The 15886-nt window shown below is 49.9% G+C and overlaps 1 protein-coding gene across 4 annotated transcripts in view; it reads left to right on the top strand.

Moving 5' to 3' along the window:
• Positions 1–15500, top strand: part of POLR2A (RNA polymerase II subunit A) — a 33525-nt gene extending 18025 nt beyond the window's left edge. For 2 of the 4 annotated variants that reach the window (XM_053568453.1, XM_053568454.1), the window contains 28 exons: positions 299–431; positions 575–711; positions 809–982; positions 1150–1431; positions 1715–1876; positions 2000–2220; positions 2450–2582; positions 2998–3122; positions 3219–3429; positions 4547–4756; positions 4842–5010; positions 5168–5262; positions 5657–5860; positions 6025–6247; positions 6629–6812; positions 7177–7348; positions 7449–7554; positions 7640–7845; positions 10477–10701; positions 10892–11138; positions 11486–11586; positions 12090–12194; positions 12286–12468; positions 12676–12879; positions 13046–13232; positions 13356–13469; positions 13647–13796; positions 13903–15495. In XM_053568453.1, the coding sequence (XP_053424428.1) occupies positions 305–431; positions 575–711; positions 809–982; positions 1150–1431; positions 1715–1876; positions 2000–2220; positions 2450–2582; positions 2998–3122; positions 3219–3429; positions 4547–4756; positions 4842–5010; positions 5168–5262; positions 5657–5860; positions 6025–6247; positions 6629–6812; positions 7177–7348; positions 7449–7554; positions 7640–7845; positions 10477–10701; positions 10892–11138; positions 11486–11586; positions 12090–12194; positions 12286–12468; positions 12676–12879; positions 13046–13232; positions 13356–13469; positions 13647–13796; positions 13903–15059 (5814 nt within the window). In that variant the 5' untranslated portion in view covers positions 299–304 and the 3' untranslated portion in view covers positions 15060–15495. Of the gene's footprint in view, positions 1–298; positions 432–574; positions 712–808; positions 983–1149; positions 1432–1714; positions 1877–1999; positions 2221–2449; positions 2587–2997; positions 3123–3218; positions 3430–4546; positions 4757–4841; positions 5011–5167; positions 5263–5656; positions 5861–6024; positions 6248–6628; positions 6813–7176; positions 7349–7448; positions 7555–7639; positions 7846–10476; positions 10702–10891; positions 11139–11485; positions 11587–12089; positions 12195–12285; positions 12469–12675; positions 12880–13045; positions 13233–13355; positions 13470–13646; positions 13797–13902 lie in introns of all 4 variants that reach the window. The other 2 variants (XM_053568452.1, XM_053568451.1) reach the window with 2 other exon arrangements.
• Positions 15501–15886: the final 386 nt, after the last annotated feature.

Genomic DNA, 15886 nt, shown 5'->3' with positions numbered 1-15886 from the left:
GATTTAAACTTGCCAGCTCTGGTGTATATGGCTGGTGCCCTAGCCTCTTGAGCTACAGGTGCCAAGCCATTGAGTACTGTCTTTTTCTCAGTAACTGGTTTATTTTTGACTTGTGATACTCAACTGGCCTTTTCAGACATCAATATCCCATTCCCCTCATCCAGGCTAAACCTAGTTTAGTTTTTCTGTAAGTAGTTTTTGGGTTTTTCTCATGTCTTAGTATAGTGCTTCCTTGCCATAAAGGCTAGAAACAAGGACCCCTGTTTAGCTGTAATTGGCCTGCCTTTCTTCTCTCCAGAAACGAATGTCTGTGACAGAGGGTGGTATCAAATACCCAGAGACAACTGAGGGAGGCCGTCCCAAGCTTGGGGGGCTGATGGACCCACGGCAAGGAGTGATTGAGCGGACTGGCCGCTGCCAAACATGTGCAGGTAAGTGCTGGGAGCTGGGTGGGTTCCCCAAGGGAAGGAGAAAGGTTTGGGTCCTCAAACCACAGCTGAGGGTGGGCACCTGGAAACCAAGTCTCTGAGGTAAGCGGGAGCTGGGAGGAAAGCATCTGGTGTGTGTCCCATAGGAAACATGACAGAATGTCCTGGCCACTTTGGCCACATCGAGCTGGCCAAGCCAGTGTTTCACGTGGGATTCCTGGTGAAGACAATGAAAGTTTTGCGTTGCGTCTGCTTCTTCTGCTCCAAACTGCTTGTGGATTCTGTGAGTGGGGAATTGGCCCTAGCCTGGGGATAGGGGGCTACTTGGTAGGGGGCAAGGAGATAGCCCCAACTGATCCTCTCTTCTGCTCTGTCTCTAGAACAATCCAAAAATCAAGGACATCCTGGCTAAGTCCAAGGGTCAGCCCAAGAAGCGGCTCACGCACGTCTATGACCTTTGCAAGGGCAAAAACATCTGCGAGGGTGGGGAGGAGATGGACAATAAGTTTGGTGTGGAGCAGCCTGAAGGCGATGAGGATCTGACCAAAGAAAAGGTAGCTGGGACTGGCACAGACTGTTGGGAAGGAGGAGTCAGGAGGTTGTCAGAGAGGCCTGGAGAGGAGGCTGTAGAGAAAGGACACAGAAGAGTGGGAGGGCAGGCCTGGTGTGGAGAGTAATGGCCAGATGTCCAGGCTGTAATTATCCATTTCCTTCCACCAAGGGCCACGGTGGCTGTGGGCGGTACCAGCCCAGGATCCGGCGCTCTGGCCTGGAACTGTATGCAGAGTGGAAGCACGTTAATGAGGACTCTCAGGAGAAGAAGATACTGCTGAGCCCAGAGCGGGTGCATGAGATCTTCAAACGCATCTCGGATGAGGAGTGTTTTGTGCTGGGCATGGAGCCCCGCTATGCTCGGCCTGAGTGGATGATTGTCACTGTGCTGCCCGTGCCCCCCCTCTCTGTGCGGCCTGCTGTTGTGATGCAGGGCTCTGCCCGCAACCAGGTCAGCAGCTCCAGGGCTCACCTCCCCACTGAGGGCTAGGTATCTGAGGGAGGAAGCCCTGTAAGTGGGACTGGGGGGGTGTGAGGAATGCACGTACAGATGTGGGCTTGAAAATACTCTGCCATTTACTAGCTGTGTGACCTTTCCTGAGGCCCCCTACATGGTTAAAGGTCAGTTTGTGAGCAGCTGCCTCCTGGGGTGGTGTGAGGATGAACTATGGCACATGCCAGGTGCGCACTGTCAGTGGTGGCTGGACTGTGATGATGCTGACTTCCTACTGTAGGATGACCTGACTCATAAACTGGCTGACATTGTGAAGATCAATAATCAGTTGCGGCGCAATGAGCAGAATGGCGCGGCAGCCCATGTCATTGCAGAGGATGTGAAGCTCCTCCAGTTCCATGTGGCCACGATGGTGGATAATGAGCTGCCTGGCTTGCCCCGTGTGAGCACACTCCCCACTGTTATGGATTGCGACCGGGGTGGGGGATAGTTTGAAGCCTCAGAGGCTCTGGAGGAGGGCCCAGTGCTGACTCCTGGGTTGCCCCCACCCTGTTTTTACTCACAGGCCATGCAGAAGTCTGGGCGTCCCCTCAAGTCCTTGAAGCAGCGGTTAAAGGGCAAGGAAGGTCGCGTGCGAGGGAACCTGATGGGCAAACGAGTGGACTTTTCCGCCCGTACTGTCATCACCCCCGACCCCAACCTCTCCATCGACCAGGTTGGCGTGCCACGCTCCATTGCTGCCAACATGACCTTTGCGGAGATCGTCACCCCCTTCAACATTGACAGGTGTGCTTAAGTTCAAAAGCCCTGTCTGGAGAACTCCTTTTCCCTAGGGGAGACAGTGGGGAGGCTTCGAGAGAGTTGTGCTCTTCTTACTTAGGGAAGTGGACTTGGAGCAAGGAGAGGGGAGCATTGAAGTTTAGAATTATGACTGTTACTTGAGGCTTTGGGTTAAGGGTGGCAGCACGGAGTTTTGGGGAAGTATTTTATTTATTGTACCTGTTTTCCTTCCTAGACTTCAGGAACTAGTGCGCAGGGGGAACAGCCAGTACCCAGGGGCCAAGTACATCATCCGAGACAATGGCGATCGCATTGACCTGCGTTTCCACCCCAAGCCCAGTGACCTTCATCTGCAGATTGGCTATAAGGCACGTAATAAGCCAGGGCCTCTCTCAGCTACGTGACCAGGCTACTTTTTGGAATGGGGCAGGCTTCGGTGGGCCATTTTATTCCTTCCTGAAAACCTAGTGTCTGGCCCTGGACACCATGGCTCATAGAGAGGGTGTTTGATAAGTGCTTCAAGTGTAATAATAACCCAGTGTCAGTCTGCAAAGGACTTTAGGTTCATTGTCATTTCATTCTTAGCATACCTCCTTCACTGAGACTTTTTCCTTACTTCACCTCCTTGAGCCATAGGCACCACCCCAAAGAGGCCATTCTTTTTTTTTTTTTTTTTTTGTGGTTTTTGGCCGGGGCTGGGTTTGAACCCGCAACCTCTGGCATATGGGACCGGCGCCTTACTCCTTGAGCCACAGGTGCCACCCCCTTACTTCACCTCCTTAGGTAGAACGGCACATGTGCGATGGGGACATTGTTATCTTCAACCGGCAGCCAACTCTGCACAAGATGTCCATGATGGGGCATCGGGTCCGCATCCTCCCCTGGTCTACTTTTCGCTTGAATCTCAGGTCAGTCCCTGGCTGAGAGGGAAGCAGGCAGGGATTGGTAGCGGCCTGGGTTTTGCAGCAGACATCTTCCTGACTCTGACTTCTCTCTTGCTGCAGTGTGACGACTCCATACAATGCAGACTTTGATGGAGATGAGATGAACTTGCACCTACCACAGTCTCTAGAAACACGGGCAGAAATCCAGGAGCTGGCCATGGTGCCTCGCATGATTGTTACCCCCCAGAGCAACCGACCTGTCATGGGCATTGTGCAGGACACACTCACGGCAGTGCGCAAATTCACTAAGAGAGACGTCTTCTTGGAACGGGTGTGTGGGCCAAATGGAAATCTGGTTCTGGGGGGCAGAGGAGCACTAGGTGGAGCTGTGGGTTTCTTCCTGACTTGTTCTGCACTGATCTTTTTTTTTTTTTTTTTTTTTTGAGACAGAGTCTCACTTTGAGTCTCACTTTGTCACCCTTGATAGAGTGCTATAGCATCATAGCTCACAACAACTTCAAGCTCTTGGGCTCAAGCAATTCTCTTGCTTCAGCTTACCGAGTAGCCGGGACTACAGGCGCCAGCCACAACGTTCAGCAATTTTTAGAGATGAGGTCTCTCTCTGGCTCAGGCTAATCTTAAATTTGTAAGCTCAGGCAATCCACCCACCTCGACCTCCCAGAGTGCTCGGATTATAGGTGTGAACCACTAAACCCGGTCTACAATGTTTTTTTTTTTTTTTTGTAGTTTTTGGCTGGGGTGGGTTTGAACCTGCCACCTCTGGTATATGGGGCCGGCACCCTACTCCTTGAGCCACAGGTGCCGCCTGTTTTTTTTTTTTTTTTTGTAGAGACAGAGTCTCACTGTACCGCCCTCAGGTAGAGTGCCGTGGCGTCACACGGCTCACAGCAACCTCTAACTCTTGGGCTTAGGCGATTCTCTTGCCTCAGCCTCCGGAGCAGTTGGGACTACAGGCGCCCGCCACAACACCCAGCTATTTTTTTGTTGCAGTTTGGCCGGGGCCGGGTTTGAACCCGCCACCCTCGGCATATGGGGCCGGCGCCCTACTCACTGAGCCACAGGCGCCGCCCTGTATTTTTTTTTTTTTTTTTTAATTTTAATTTATTATTATTATTTTTTTTTACAGTATTTTTTGTTTTGTTTTGTTTTTTTTTTTTTGGCCAGGGCCAGGTTTGAACCTGCCACCTCCAGTATATGGGGCCAATGCCCTACTCCTTGAGTCACAGGTGCCACCCATTTTTTGTTTGTTTGTTTTGTTTTGTTTTGTTTTTTAATTAAAAGTTAGGGAAACATTTTTTCTGATGTGTCTTTACCTCCAAAAGTTGGCTTTCCCTGGGAAACGGGGAAGCCTCCCTTCCCTCACATTGTCCTCACATTCCTGAGATGTGGAGCCTCCTATCTGACTTCTTTTTATCTTTGTCTCACAGGGTGAAGTGATGAACCTCCTCATGTTCTTGTCCACATGGGACGGGAAGGTCCCACAGCCAGCCATCCTGAAGCCCCGGCCCCTGTGGACAGGCAAGCAGATCTTCTCCCTCATCATACCTGGCCACATCAATTGTATTCGTACCCATAGCACTCATCCTGATGATGAAGACAGTGGCCCTTATAAGCACATCTCTCCTGGGGATACTAAGGTAGGGCTTGGCTTCTGGGTATGTAGGATGGGATTTGGACGTGGGAGCCCTGATGGGGCCTCTGAGTTGGGTGCCTTGTCCATAGGTGGTGGTGGAGAATGGTGAGCTGATCATGGGCATCCTGTGTAAGAAGTCTTTGGGCACATCAGCTGGCTCCCTGGTCCATATCTCTTACCTAGAGATGGGCCATGACATCACTCGCCTCTTCTACTCCAACATTCAGACCGTCATTAACAACTGGCTCCTCATTGAAGGTGAGTTCATGGGTTCTACCAGTCCCTCTCTGAATCCTCTTCCACTTCTTACTGTTCTCCCATTCTATTGGATTTGGGATCTCTTTGTTTCTTGGCTATAATTGCATCCACGCTTCTTAGGAGTCTAAAGAGGACTGATGCTTCTTCTCATCTCTAGGTCATACCATTGGCATTGGGGACTCCATTGCTGACTCTAAGACTTATCAGGACATTCAGAACACTATTAAGAAGGCCAAACAGGATGTAATAGAGGTGAGAGAGAAGAATGGCAGAGAACAAGGCATGCGGCCATAGCTCAGTGGTTAGGGTGCTGGCCACATGCACTGGGGCTGGTGGGTTTGAACCTGACCCAGGCCTGCTAAAACAACAATAACAAAATAGTTGGGCATTGTGGCAGGCACCTGTACTAGCCTCCCAGCTACTAGGGAGGCTGAGGCAAGAGAATTCCTTGAGTCCATGAGTTTGAGGTTGCTGTGAGCTATGATGCCATGGTACTCTTATCAGGGGCAACAAAGACTCTGTCTGAATTGAAAAAAAAAATGGCAGAGAACGAGTAAGGGGACTTTGAGCTTATCAGCAAGAGTGGAGGGGGCTGTAAGGGGTAGAGAGAAAGGGATTGATGTCTCACTGAAAATCGTGCCTCCAGGTTATTGAGAAGGCTCATAACAATGAGCTGGAGCCCACCCCAGGAAATACTTTGAGACAGACATTTGAGAATCAGGTGAACCGTATTCTCAATGATGCCCGAGATAAGACTGGCTCCTCTGCCCAGAAATCCCTGTCTGAGTACAACAACTTCAAGTCTATGGTAGTGTCTGGAGCTAAAGGTTCCAAAATCAACATCTCCCAGGTAAGGAGCCTCATCTCTCAGATACGGAGCCATACTGAGGTTTGGGGGAGAAAGGCAGATGTGTGTATGTGTTGGGGGTGAGGAGGTGTTGAGGGAAAATCTTTGGAACTCTTTAACTCTTAAGACAAAGGGAGTTAGATGTACCTGCCTTTTCTGTTTCCCAGGTCATTGCTGTTGTCGGGCAGCAGAACGTGGAGGGCAAGCGGATTCCATTTGGATTCAAGCACCGGACTCTGCCTCACTTCATCAAAGATGATTATGGGCCTGAGAGCCGTGGCTTTGTGGAGAACTCCTACCTAGCTGGCCTCACACCCACTGAATTTTTCTTCCATGCCATGGGGGGTCGTGAGGGGCTCATTGACACAGCTGTCAAGACAGCTGAGACTGGTGAGGCCTTTTCAGTATTCGTCTATGGGCTGGTACTGGGGAATATCATAGGTTGAGAAATCCCTGACAGTTACACAGTAGGCTAAAGGCCTTTGTTCCCAAAGGAGTGATTTTGGCTTGTGGGGAAAGAATAGAGGCTTGAGAGTTAGGCAAACGCCCTAGTTCTGATTGTTTTACAGTATCACATGATGCAGGGATAGAGCCTCAGGGGCTCTGCTCCAGGTCTGTCACATGGGGATGGTTTCCATTTGGTGGTGGGGATGGTTTCAGGGATGAGGTTACTACTAGCTGGCTTTTCTGGGAATCAAGGTGGTTAAGGCCCCAGACTGGATTTTGGGCTTCATCAAAGGCTACAATTGATTGCCTCCCCCTCCCCCGCAGGATATATCCAGCGGCGGCTGATCAAGTCCATGGAGTCCGTGATGGTGAAATATGATGCAACAGTGCGGAACTCTATCAACCAGGTGGTGCAGTTGCGCTATGGCGAGGATGGCCTAGCAGGCGAGAGCGTTGAATTCCAGAACCTGGCTACACTTAAGCCTTCCAACAAGGCTTTTGAGAAGAAGTGAGAAGGCGGGAAGGGGGTGGCTTTCACCTGAGCAGTAGGATTTCCTGCCCCACCCCAGAGATACAGCCTGTAATGTATCTTGTTGAGGACTTTAGCTTTTAGTGTCCTTTGCCTACCCTTCTGAAACAGCTGTGTATTGTGGGGAAGGGAAGTGAATGGAGGCAGATTTGAGTTTGGTCCTCCCTTTTTCCCTGAGGCACAGTTCAAATACAGATGTGCAGGCACATACTCAGGTCCCATTGACAGTCCTTGGTCCTGGAGCTTAGATTTCTTGGCCTCTTAAACCCTGTACCTGGTGCTGCTTGTAGAGATATGGCCTCAGAGCCTACCTGTCACCACTCTACCCCTTGCTACTTTGTAGGTTCCGCTTTGATTATACCAATGAGAGGGCCTTGCGGCGCACTCTGCAGGAAGATCTGGTGAAGGATGTGCTGAGCAATGCACACATACAGAATGAGTTGGAGCGTGAATTTGAGCAGATGCGTGAGGATCGGGAGGTGCTCAGGGTCATTTTCCCAACTGGTGACAGCAAGGTGTGTATGACTGAGAAGTGCTACACTAAGAGAAGTGCTGTCCTGGATTGGATGGCTGTCCCCTGACTCACAGTCCTGCCTCTATTCTCTCCTCCCTCAGGTTGTCCTCCCTTGTAACCTACTGCGCATGATCTGGAATGCTCAGAAAATCTTCCACATCAACCCTCGCCTTCCCTCGGACCTGCACCCTATCAAAGTGGTAGAGGGTGAGTACTTGCTCCAGGTTAGGATGGGATATAGGTGTTTGCTGGGCGGTGGTCTGATGATATCTTTATCCTCATTTGGCCCCAGGAGTAAAGGAATTGAGCAAGAAGCTGGTGATTGTGAATGGGGATGACCCACTTAGCCGGCAGGCCCAAGAGAATGCCACATTGCTCTTCAACATCCACCTGCGGTCCACTCTGTGCTCCCGCCGCATGGCTGAGGAGTTTCGGCTCAGTGGAGAGGCTTTCGACTGGCTGCTTGGGGAGATAGAGTCCAAGTTCAACCAAGCCATTGTGAGTGTTATACTTCTCCCCTCAGCTTTGTTTTTCTTCTTTTACCTATTGACTTCTCTGGTTTCCAAGAACAGTCCACTTCTGCTCACAATTACTTAATAATTCATATTGAGACTGTTGTGTGTATCAAGTCCTACATGCTGGTGTTAGCTTTTATACCATTAGCAACCCTAAAATGACCATAGTAGGGGAGGACTTATTAGTCTCAGTTTGCAGAGACACAAACTGAGGCTTGAAAAGAGTGCTGCCGTACAGGAAAACAAGTGATGTGTCCATGACTGGGAGTATTACTTATTCTCCTAAAATGTCTGCTATGTGCAGCATTCAAATTTAGATACAGGTGGGGAGTTGAAGGAAGTAGAAACAAAATTTACAGATACTGAAACATGCCTTCGCCATCTTTAAAGATTTACAGGATAGGCCAAGTGCAGTGGCTCATGCTGTAATCCCAGCACTCTGGGAGGCTGAGGTAGGTGGATTGCCTGAGCTCACAGGTTTGAGACCAGCCTAAGCCAGAGCGAGACCCCACCTCTAAAAATAGCCGGATATTGTGGCAGTCACCTGTAGTCCCAGCTACTTGGGAGGCTGAGGCAAGAGAATTGCTTGAGCCCAAAAGTTTGAGGTTGCTGTGAGTTTTACAGGATAACGGAAGGAGGGGAAAGCATTATAATTACAGGTGTGCCTCTGAATCTGTTTACTGTTAATTTAGTTTTACATTGCATTTAAGTAATTAAAATGCATTACAGAATATTATGAAATACAATTGAAAGAAATTAAAGACTTCAAAAGGCCAGTCACGGTGGCTCATACCTGTAATCCCAGCACTCTGGGAGGCTGAGGCAGGTGGATTGCCTGAGCTCAGAGGTTTGATACCAGCCTGACCCAGAGCGAGACCCCACCTCTAAAAGTTGCCGGGTATTGTGACAGGTACCTGTAGTCCCAGCTATATGGGAGGCTGAGGCACGAGAATTGCTTGAGCCCAAGAGTTAGAGGTTGCTGTGAGCTATGATGCCATGGCACTCTACCAAGGGGGTGACAAAGTAAGACTGTCTCAAAAACAAACAAACATATATTGAGCGGCCGATTCGAACCCAGCCCAGGGCCTGCCAAACAACAATGACAACTATAAGAAAAAACAAATAGTTGGGTGTTGTGACAGGTGCCTGTAAGTGCCAGCTACTTTGGAGGCTGAAGCAAAAGAATCACTTAAGCCCAAGAGTTTGAGGTTGCTCTGAGCTGTGATGCCATGGCACTCACTAGGGGCGACGTAGTGAGATTCTGTCTCAAAAAAAAAAAGGATAACACACAGAATGGGAGCTATTTATATTTCCCCACAGAGGAATAGTTAGTTATTCTGTAAATGATCAGTAAATTCATGAAAAGATTCTCAACATCATTAGCCATCAGGAAAATTCAGATCAAACTACCTCACATTCACTAGGATGATTGTGATCCAAAACATACAAATTAATAAGTGTCAAGAGTGTGGAAAAGTTGGAACCCTCAGACTTTGTTGGCAAGAAAGGTGCAGCATGGGGGCAGTGCCTGTGGCTCAGTCAGTGGGGCGCCTGCCTCATATATCAAGGGTGGTGGGTTCAAACCCTGCCCCAGCCAAACTGCAACAAAAAAATAGCCAGGCGTTGTGGCGGGCACCTATAGTCCCAGCTACTTGGGAGGCTGAGGCAAGAGAATCGCCTAAGCCCAGGAGTTGAAGGTTGCTATGAGCAGTGTGAAGCCAGGGCACTCTACCGAGGGTGACAAAGTGAGACCCTGTCTCTACAAAAAAAAAAAAAGGTGCAGTGGCTTTGGGAAATAGTCTGGCTGTTCTTCAAAAGGGTAGAGTTACCATATGGCCCAGCATTTTCACTCCTACATATATACCTAAAAGAATTAAAAACATGTCAACACAAATACCTATACCCAAGTGCCCATTGCTGTGTTATGATAGCCAAGCTGTGAAAACAACCTAAATTTCCATTAATGAATGAAAATCAGAATGCTGTCTGTCTGTACAAGTGAATATCATTTAGCAATAAAAAATAATGAACCGGGCAGCGCCTGTGGCTCAGCGGGTAGGGCGCCGGTCCCATATGCCGGAGGTGGAGGGTTCAAACCCAGCCCCGGCCAAATTAAAAAAAAAAAAAAAAAAAAAAAAATAATGAACCATCAAGCCACAAAAAAATAGTGATGAACCTTAAATGCATATACTTAGTGGAAGAAACTAGTCTGAAAAGGCTACATATTACATAATTTCAATTAAAAGGTTAAATTTTATTATATGTGATTATGTATCTATTAAAATGATGCATATGGGGAGCTTCCTATTTAGCTGAGTGTTAAAAAATGAAGATTTACTTTGTAACTTGAACGCACCCTGAGCAGTTTGGATGTTAGCTGGTACAGTAGCCAGCTAGATGTGCAACACATCAGGTGCCAAATGGTGTGCTGTGAATGGGCTCTGAGGAAGGAATGATCAAATAAGATAAATTTGTTAAGTGTCTCTGCCTTTTCCAAGCTAAATATTTACGCATATCTTTTAAGATTGGCATGTAGTGCTAGCTCTGACCCCACCCCACTCTCACTCACCAGAAGAGAAGGGGTTGGCTTTGTCTGATGCCAGCTTTTCCGTAGGCCCATCCTGGGGAAATGGTGGGAGCTCTGGCTGCACAGTCCCTCGGTGAACCTGCCACCCAGATGACCCTGAACACCTTTCACTATGCTGGTGTGTCTGCCAAAAATGTGACTCTGGGTGTACCCCGACTGAAGGAGCTCATCAACATTTCCAAGAAGCCAAAGACCCCGTCACTTACTGTCTTCTTGTTGGGACAATCTGCTCGAGATGCTGAGAGGGCCAAGGTAGGGATTGGGAGCAATGTGTTTCTTAGCAGGAAGAAAGAAAGTCAACTTGAATAAAGGGTTTGGGATTCCTTTGAAGGAGGGGTTTCTTTTCTTTTTCCCCCTCTTCTCACAGTGTTTAGTAATAGGAGGGTTTTAAGAGGACTTGGAGCTACCCAGATTCCTGTGTCATGAGTCCCTATCTCCTCAGGACATTCTGTGCCGCCTGGAGCATACAACACTAAGGAAGGTGACTGCCAACACAGCCATCTACTATGACCCCAACCCCCAAAGCACAGTGGTGGCAGAGGATCAGGAGTGGGTGAATGTCTACTATGAGATGCCTGACTTTGATGTGGCCCGAATCTCGCCCTGGCTGTTGCGAGTGGAGCTGGACCGAAAGCATATGACTGACCGGAAGCTGACCATGGAACAGATTGCCGAGAAGATCAATGCTGGTGAGGCTGGGAGGGCCCGCCTGGCTAGTCCTACCTGGGCTCCTGATTTTGTTGTGTTCACAGCACTTGAGTTTTGAAAGAGCCACCCATCCTCACTACTACCCGTGTACCAGTTCTATTCCTTCAAGGCATCTCTTCTCCTGAGTTACTGTTCTCTGGTCCTCAGACTCTCCAGGTCCCCTGTGTACTCTATTTCCCTTAACGATGTACCCCTTCCCTCTTTGTAAGGGGGAGGATCTATGAGCCAAAAGAGAATGCTGTCAGGGGAGAGCTGCAAGTGGACAGTGACCAGGAAGAAAGTTCTGTTAAATGCAGTGCTTCTCATGGCTCATTCTTGTCCCCACTAGGCTTTGGTGATGACCTGAATTGCATCTTTAATGATGATAATGCAGAGAAGCTGGTACTCCGTATTCGCATCATGAACAGTGATGAAAACAAGATGCAAGAGGTAAAGGGGACCCAAGGAAAAACTTGGTATATTAAACATAGAAAATTGTTAAACTGTGCGGTGGCTCATGCCTGTAATCTCAGCACTTCGGAGGCTGAGGTGGGTGGATGCCTGAGCCAGAATGAGACCCTGTCTCTAAAAATAGCTGGGTGTTGTGGTGGGCATCTGCAGTCTCGCTACTTGGGAGGCTGAGGCAAGAGAATTAATTGCTTGAGCCCAAGAGTTTGAGGTTGCTGTGAGGTTGCTTTGATGCCATGGCACTTTACCGAGGGTGACAAAGTGAGAATGTGTCTCAAAAAAAAGGAAAAGTGGAAATTGTGTTGGGGTGGTGGGATGTGGGTTTCTTTTAATATTGTAAAATCATGGTAAAAGTAGTCTCCCTCGAATGAAGGAGCAAGCTCTGGCAGCTGATTCTTGAGGTCCTTGAGGGGCTATAGTGTGTTTGGGCGAGAGCTGGGGAAGAGAGCAGAGGATTCTGAGTCCCAACCTTACTCTTGTTGCAGGAGGAAGAGGTGGTAGACAAGATGGATGATGATGTTTTCCTGCGCTGCATCGAGTCCAACATGCTGACAGATATGACCCTGCAGGGCATCGAGCAGATCAGCAAGGTCAGCCATGCCCTTCCCCACAGCCCTCCCCCACCTGCTTCCCCCCAGCAAGCCTCCCTGCCCAACCTGAGCACGCTCTGTCCCCCTCCAGGTATACATGCACTTGCCACAGACAGACAACAAGAAGAAGATCATCATCACAGAGGACGGGGAGTTCAAGGCCCTGCAGGAGTGGATCCTGGAGACAGACGGCGTGAGCTTGATGCGGGTGCTGAGTGAGAAAGATGTGGACCCTGTGCGCACCACATCCAATGACATAGTGGAGATCTTCACGGTGAGCCCCCCAAGTACCCCACCCAGTGGCCTTTCATGGATCTCTGGCTTTCAGGCCCCTTGTGCTATGCTTCCCACTCATAAGACATCCTCAAGCTCTGATTGGTTTTTGCCTGAATCCATTTCTGAATGTGGAATGCACTTCTGGTCCACTCTGGATCCTCTGGGTGGTGGCTCAGTCCTGACCCTCCCCCTCACCCCATGCCAGGTGTTGGGCATTGAAGCTGTGCGGAAAGCCTTGGAGCGGGAGCTCTACCATGTCATCTCCTTTGATGGCTCCTATGTCAATTACCGGCACTTGGCTCTCTTGTGTGATACCATGACCTGTCGTGGCCACTTGATGGCCATTACCCGACACGGAGTCAACCGCCAGGACACTGGACCTCTCATGAAATGTTCCTTTGAGGAAACGGTAACAGCAGGATGTTGGAGCAGGGTGGACAGCGGGATAGCTGGGGAAGGAAAGGCACCCGTGCATGAATGCACAGTGGGCATGGGGCGGCTGGACTGTGATGATTCAGGAGCAGCCTGGGTGCATTATGGGGAGGCATCTAGTGAGGCCTGTGCCCTGTGTTCAGGTGGATGTGCTTATGGAAGCAGCTGCACACGGCGAGAGCGACCCCATGAAGGGGGTCTCTGAGAATATCATGCTGGGCCAGCTAGCACCAGCTGGCACTGGCTGTTTTGACCTGTTGCTTGATGCAGAGAAGTGCAAGTATGGCATGGAGATCCCCACCAATATCCCCGTCCTGGGAGCTGCTGGACGTGAGTATGAGGGCCTCAGCTGCACGGGACTGGCTGGATATGAGGCAGGCTGTGGGTGGAAGGGTGTCACCAGTTCTGGGTGCTGTTCCCATTCCTCATGAGTCCTTATTTGCCTTTTCACAGCCACTGGCATGTTCTTTGGCTCAGCACCCAGTCCCATGGGAGGAATCTCTCCTGCCATGACACCCTGGAACCAGGGTGCAACCCCAGCCTATGGTGCCTGGTCTCCCAGTGTTGGTGAGTAACCTGGTATAGGAAGAGGGCCCTTCAGGTGGCTCAGAGGTGGGTGGGCTGAAATCATGAGTAGTGCCCATTATTGGAACTGCAGAGGCCACTGAGGGCTAGGGGGAGCTGTGTGTGGTAAGGGGTGCTGGGTTGTAGCTCTGGCTTTAACATTTTTTTCTAACTCTGCAGGGAGTGGAATGACCCCAGGGGCAGCTGGCTTCTCTCCCAGCGCTGCTTCAGATGCTAGTGGCTTCAGCCCAGGTTATTCCCCTGCCTGGTCCCCCACACCAGGCTCACCAGGCTCACCAGGCCCTTCAAGCCCATACATCCCCTCACCAGGTGAGTTTTCACCATCTTCCAGGACCAGGTTCATTTCCTTCTTGGTCGGTCCTTCTGGGTGAGTCTTTCTAATGCTTCTCTCTTCTGTTGGCCTTCTTTCCCATAGGTGGTGCCATGTCTCCCAGCTATTCACCGACGTCACCTGCCTATGAGCCCCGTTCTCCAGGGGGCTACACACCTCAGAGCCCTTCATACTCTCCTACTTCACCCTCCTACTCTCCCACCTCTCCATCCTACTCCCCGACAAGTCCCAACTATAGCCCCACATCTCCCAGCTACTCCCCAACCTCCCCCAGCTACTCCCCAACCTCCCCCAGCTATTCCCCAACCTCTCCCAGCTATTCTCCAACCTCCCCCAGCTACTCCCCAACCTCCCCAAGCTACTCACCCACTTCTCCAAGCTACTCACCTACCTCTCCAAGCTATTCCCCCACCTCTCCCAGCTATTCCCCAACATCTCCCAGTTACTCACCAACTTCACCCAGTTATTCCCCTACTTCCCCCAGTTACTCACCGACCTCTCCAAGCTATTCACCTACATCTCCCAGCTACTCACCCACTTCCCCAAGTTATTCACCCACTAGCCCTAACTACTCTCCAACCAGTCCAAATTATACCCCAACATCACCTAGCTACAGTCCGACATCCCCCAGCTACTCACCTACTAGTCCCAACTACACACCAACCAGCCCTAACTATAGCCCAACCTCTCCAAGCTACTCCCCCACCTCACCTAGCTACTCCCCCACTTCACCTAGCTATTCCCCTTCCAGCCCACGGTACACACCACAGTCTCCAACCTATACTCCAAGCTCTCCCAGCTACAGCCCAAGCTCTCCCAGCTACAGCCCTACCTCGCCCAAGTATACCCCAACCAGTCCTTCCTACAGTCCCAGCTCACCAGAGTATACCCCAACCTCTCCCAAGTATTCACCTACCAGCCCCAAATATTCACCTACCTCTCCCAAGTACTCTCCTACCAGCCCCACCTATTCACCGACCACCCCCAAGTATTCCCCAACATCCCCTACTTATTCCCCAACCTCTCCAGTCTATACCCCAACCTCCCCCAAGTATTCACCTACCAGCCCCACTTACTCACCCACTTCGCCTAAGTACTCGCCCACCAGCCCCACCTACTCGCCAACCTCTCCCAAAGGCTCTACCTACTCCCCCACTTCCCCTGGTTACTCACCCACCAGCCCCACCTACAGCCTCACAAGCCCGGCCATCAGCCCGGATGATAGTGATGAGGAGAACTGAAGGTGTTCGGGGCTCAGCAGCAGCAGGATAGAGCCCAAGACAGCTCGCAAGGGCTCTGTAGTCCTCTCGCCTCCCTGGGGCGCAACCCAGCCCAGCTACCTTGTACATAACTCCTTGTGACAAAGTTCCTGTGAAGTTCTCAATCCCATTTATGATGGAGCTTCTTGTCTTGTTTTCCACTTGTGCTGTCTCAGAACCCACCAATCCAGTGGTGTTCTCCTTTCTACCCCACCTACCCCAGGCCTGTCCCCAAATTAAAGATCCTTTCTCAACTGTGGCTTGATTGGGGGTGGGGGGTAAAGGGTATTTTAACTTTTTAGGGGTAGTTCCTGCTCTGGGTCTGAGAGCTTCTGATCCTTGGAAAGAACAAAGCTAAAGCTGCCTTTTGTCTGTTATTTTATTTTTTGAAGTTTAAATAAAGTTTACTAATTTTGTCCAAAAGTATGTACATCGGGTGCTTAATTGGGGTTCATGGGAGGCAAGAACACCTGGGCTTCTCCCCCTGCCCAGGCTGCTGTTGCCATTTAGAGTGTTCCCTGCTAAGCGAGGGAAGCAGGAAAATGGAAACAGACATCATAGTCATTGATTGGTTATACTAGGTCCCACTCCACACTGAACATTGTTGTGTACTGGGTTTGTAATAGTCAAAAAGATACAGCCCTTGTCCTCCATTTAGACAATATTGAACATAACAGCTTTTAAACTCATTTTAGGAGTGATCAATGAATAATTTGGAAAAGTACAGAAAGTTCTGTCTAATACAGAAGCAGAAAAATAATCAACTCTTCGTCCCACCACTAGGAGGCACACTTTGAGTATTCCTACAT

Source organism: Nycticebus coucang, chromosome 18 (genome assembly GCF_027406575.1).
Source record: "Nycticebus coucang isolate mNycCou1 chromosome 18, mNycCou1.pri, whole genome shotgun sequence".
NCBI lineage: Eukaryota > Metazoa > Chordata > Mammalia > Primates > Lorisidae > Nycticebus > Nycticebus coucang.
Note: the sequence above shows the minus strand (reverse complement) of the source record. Positions and strands in the feature narration are given on the sequence as shown.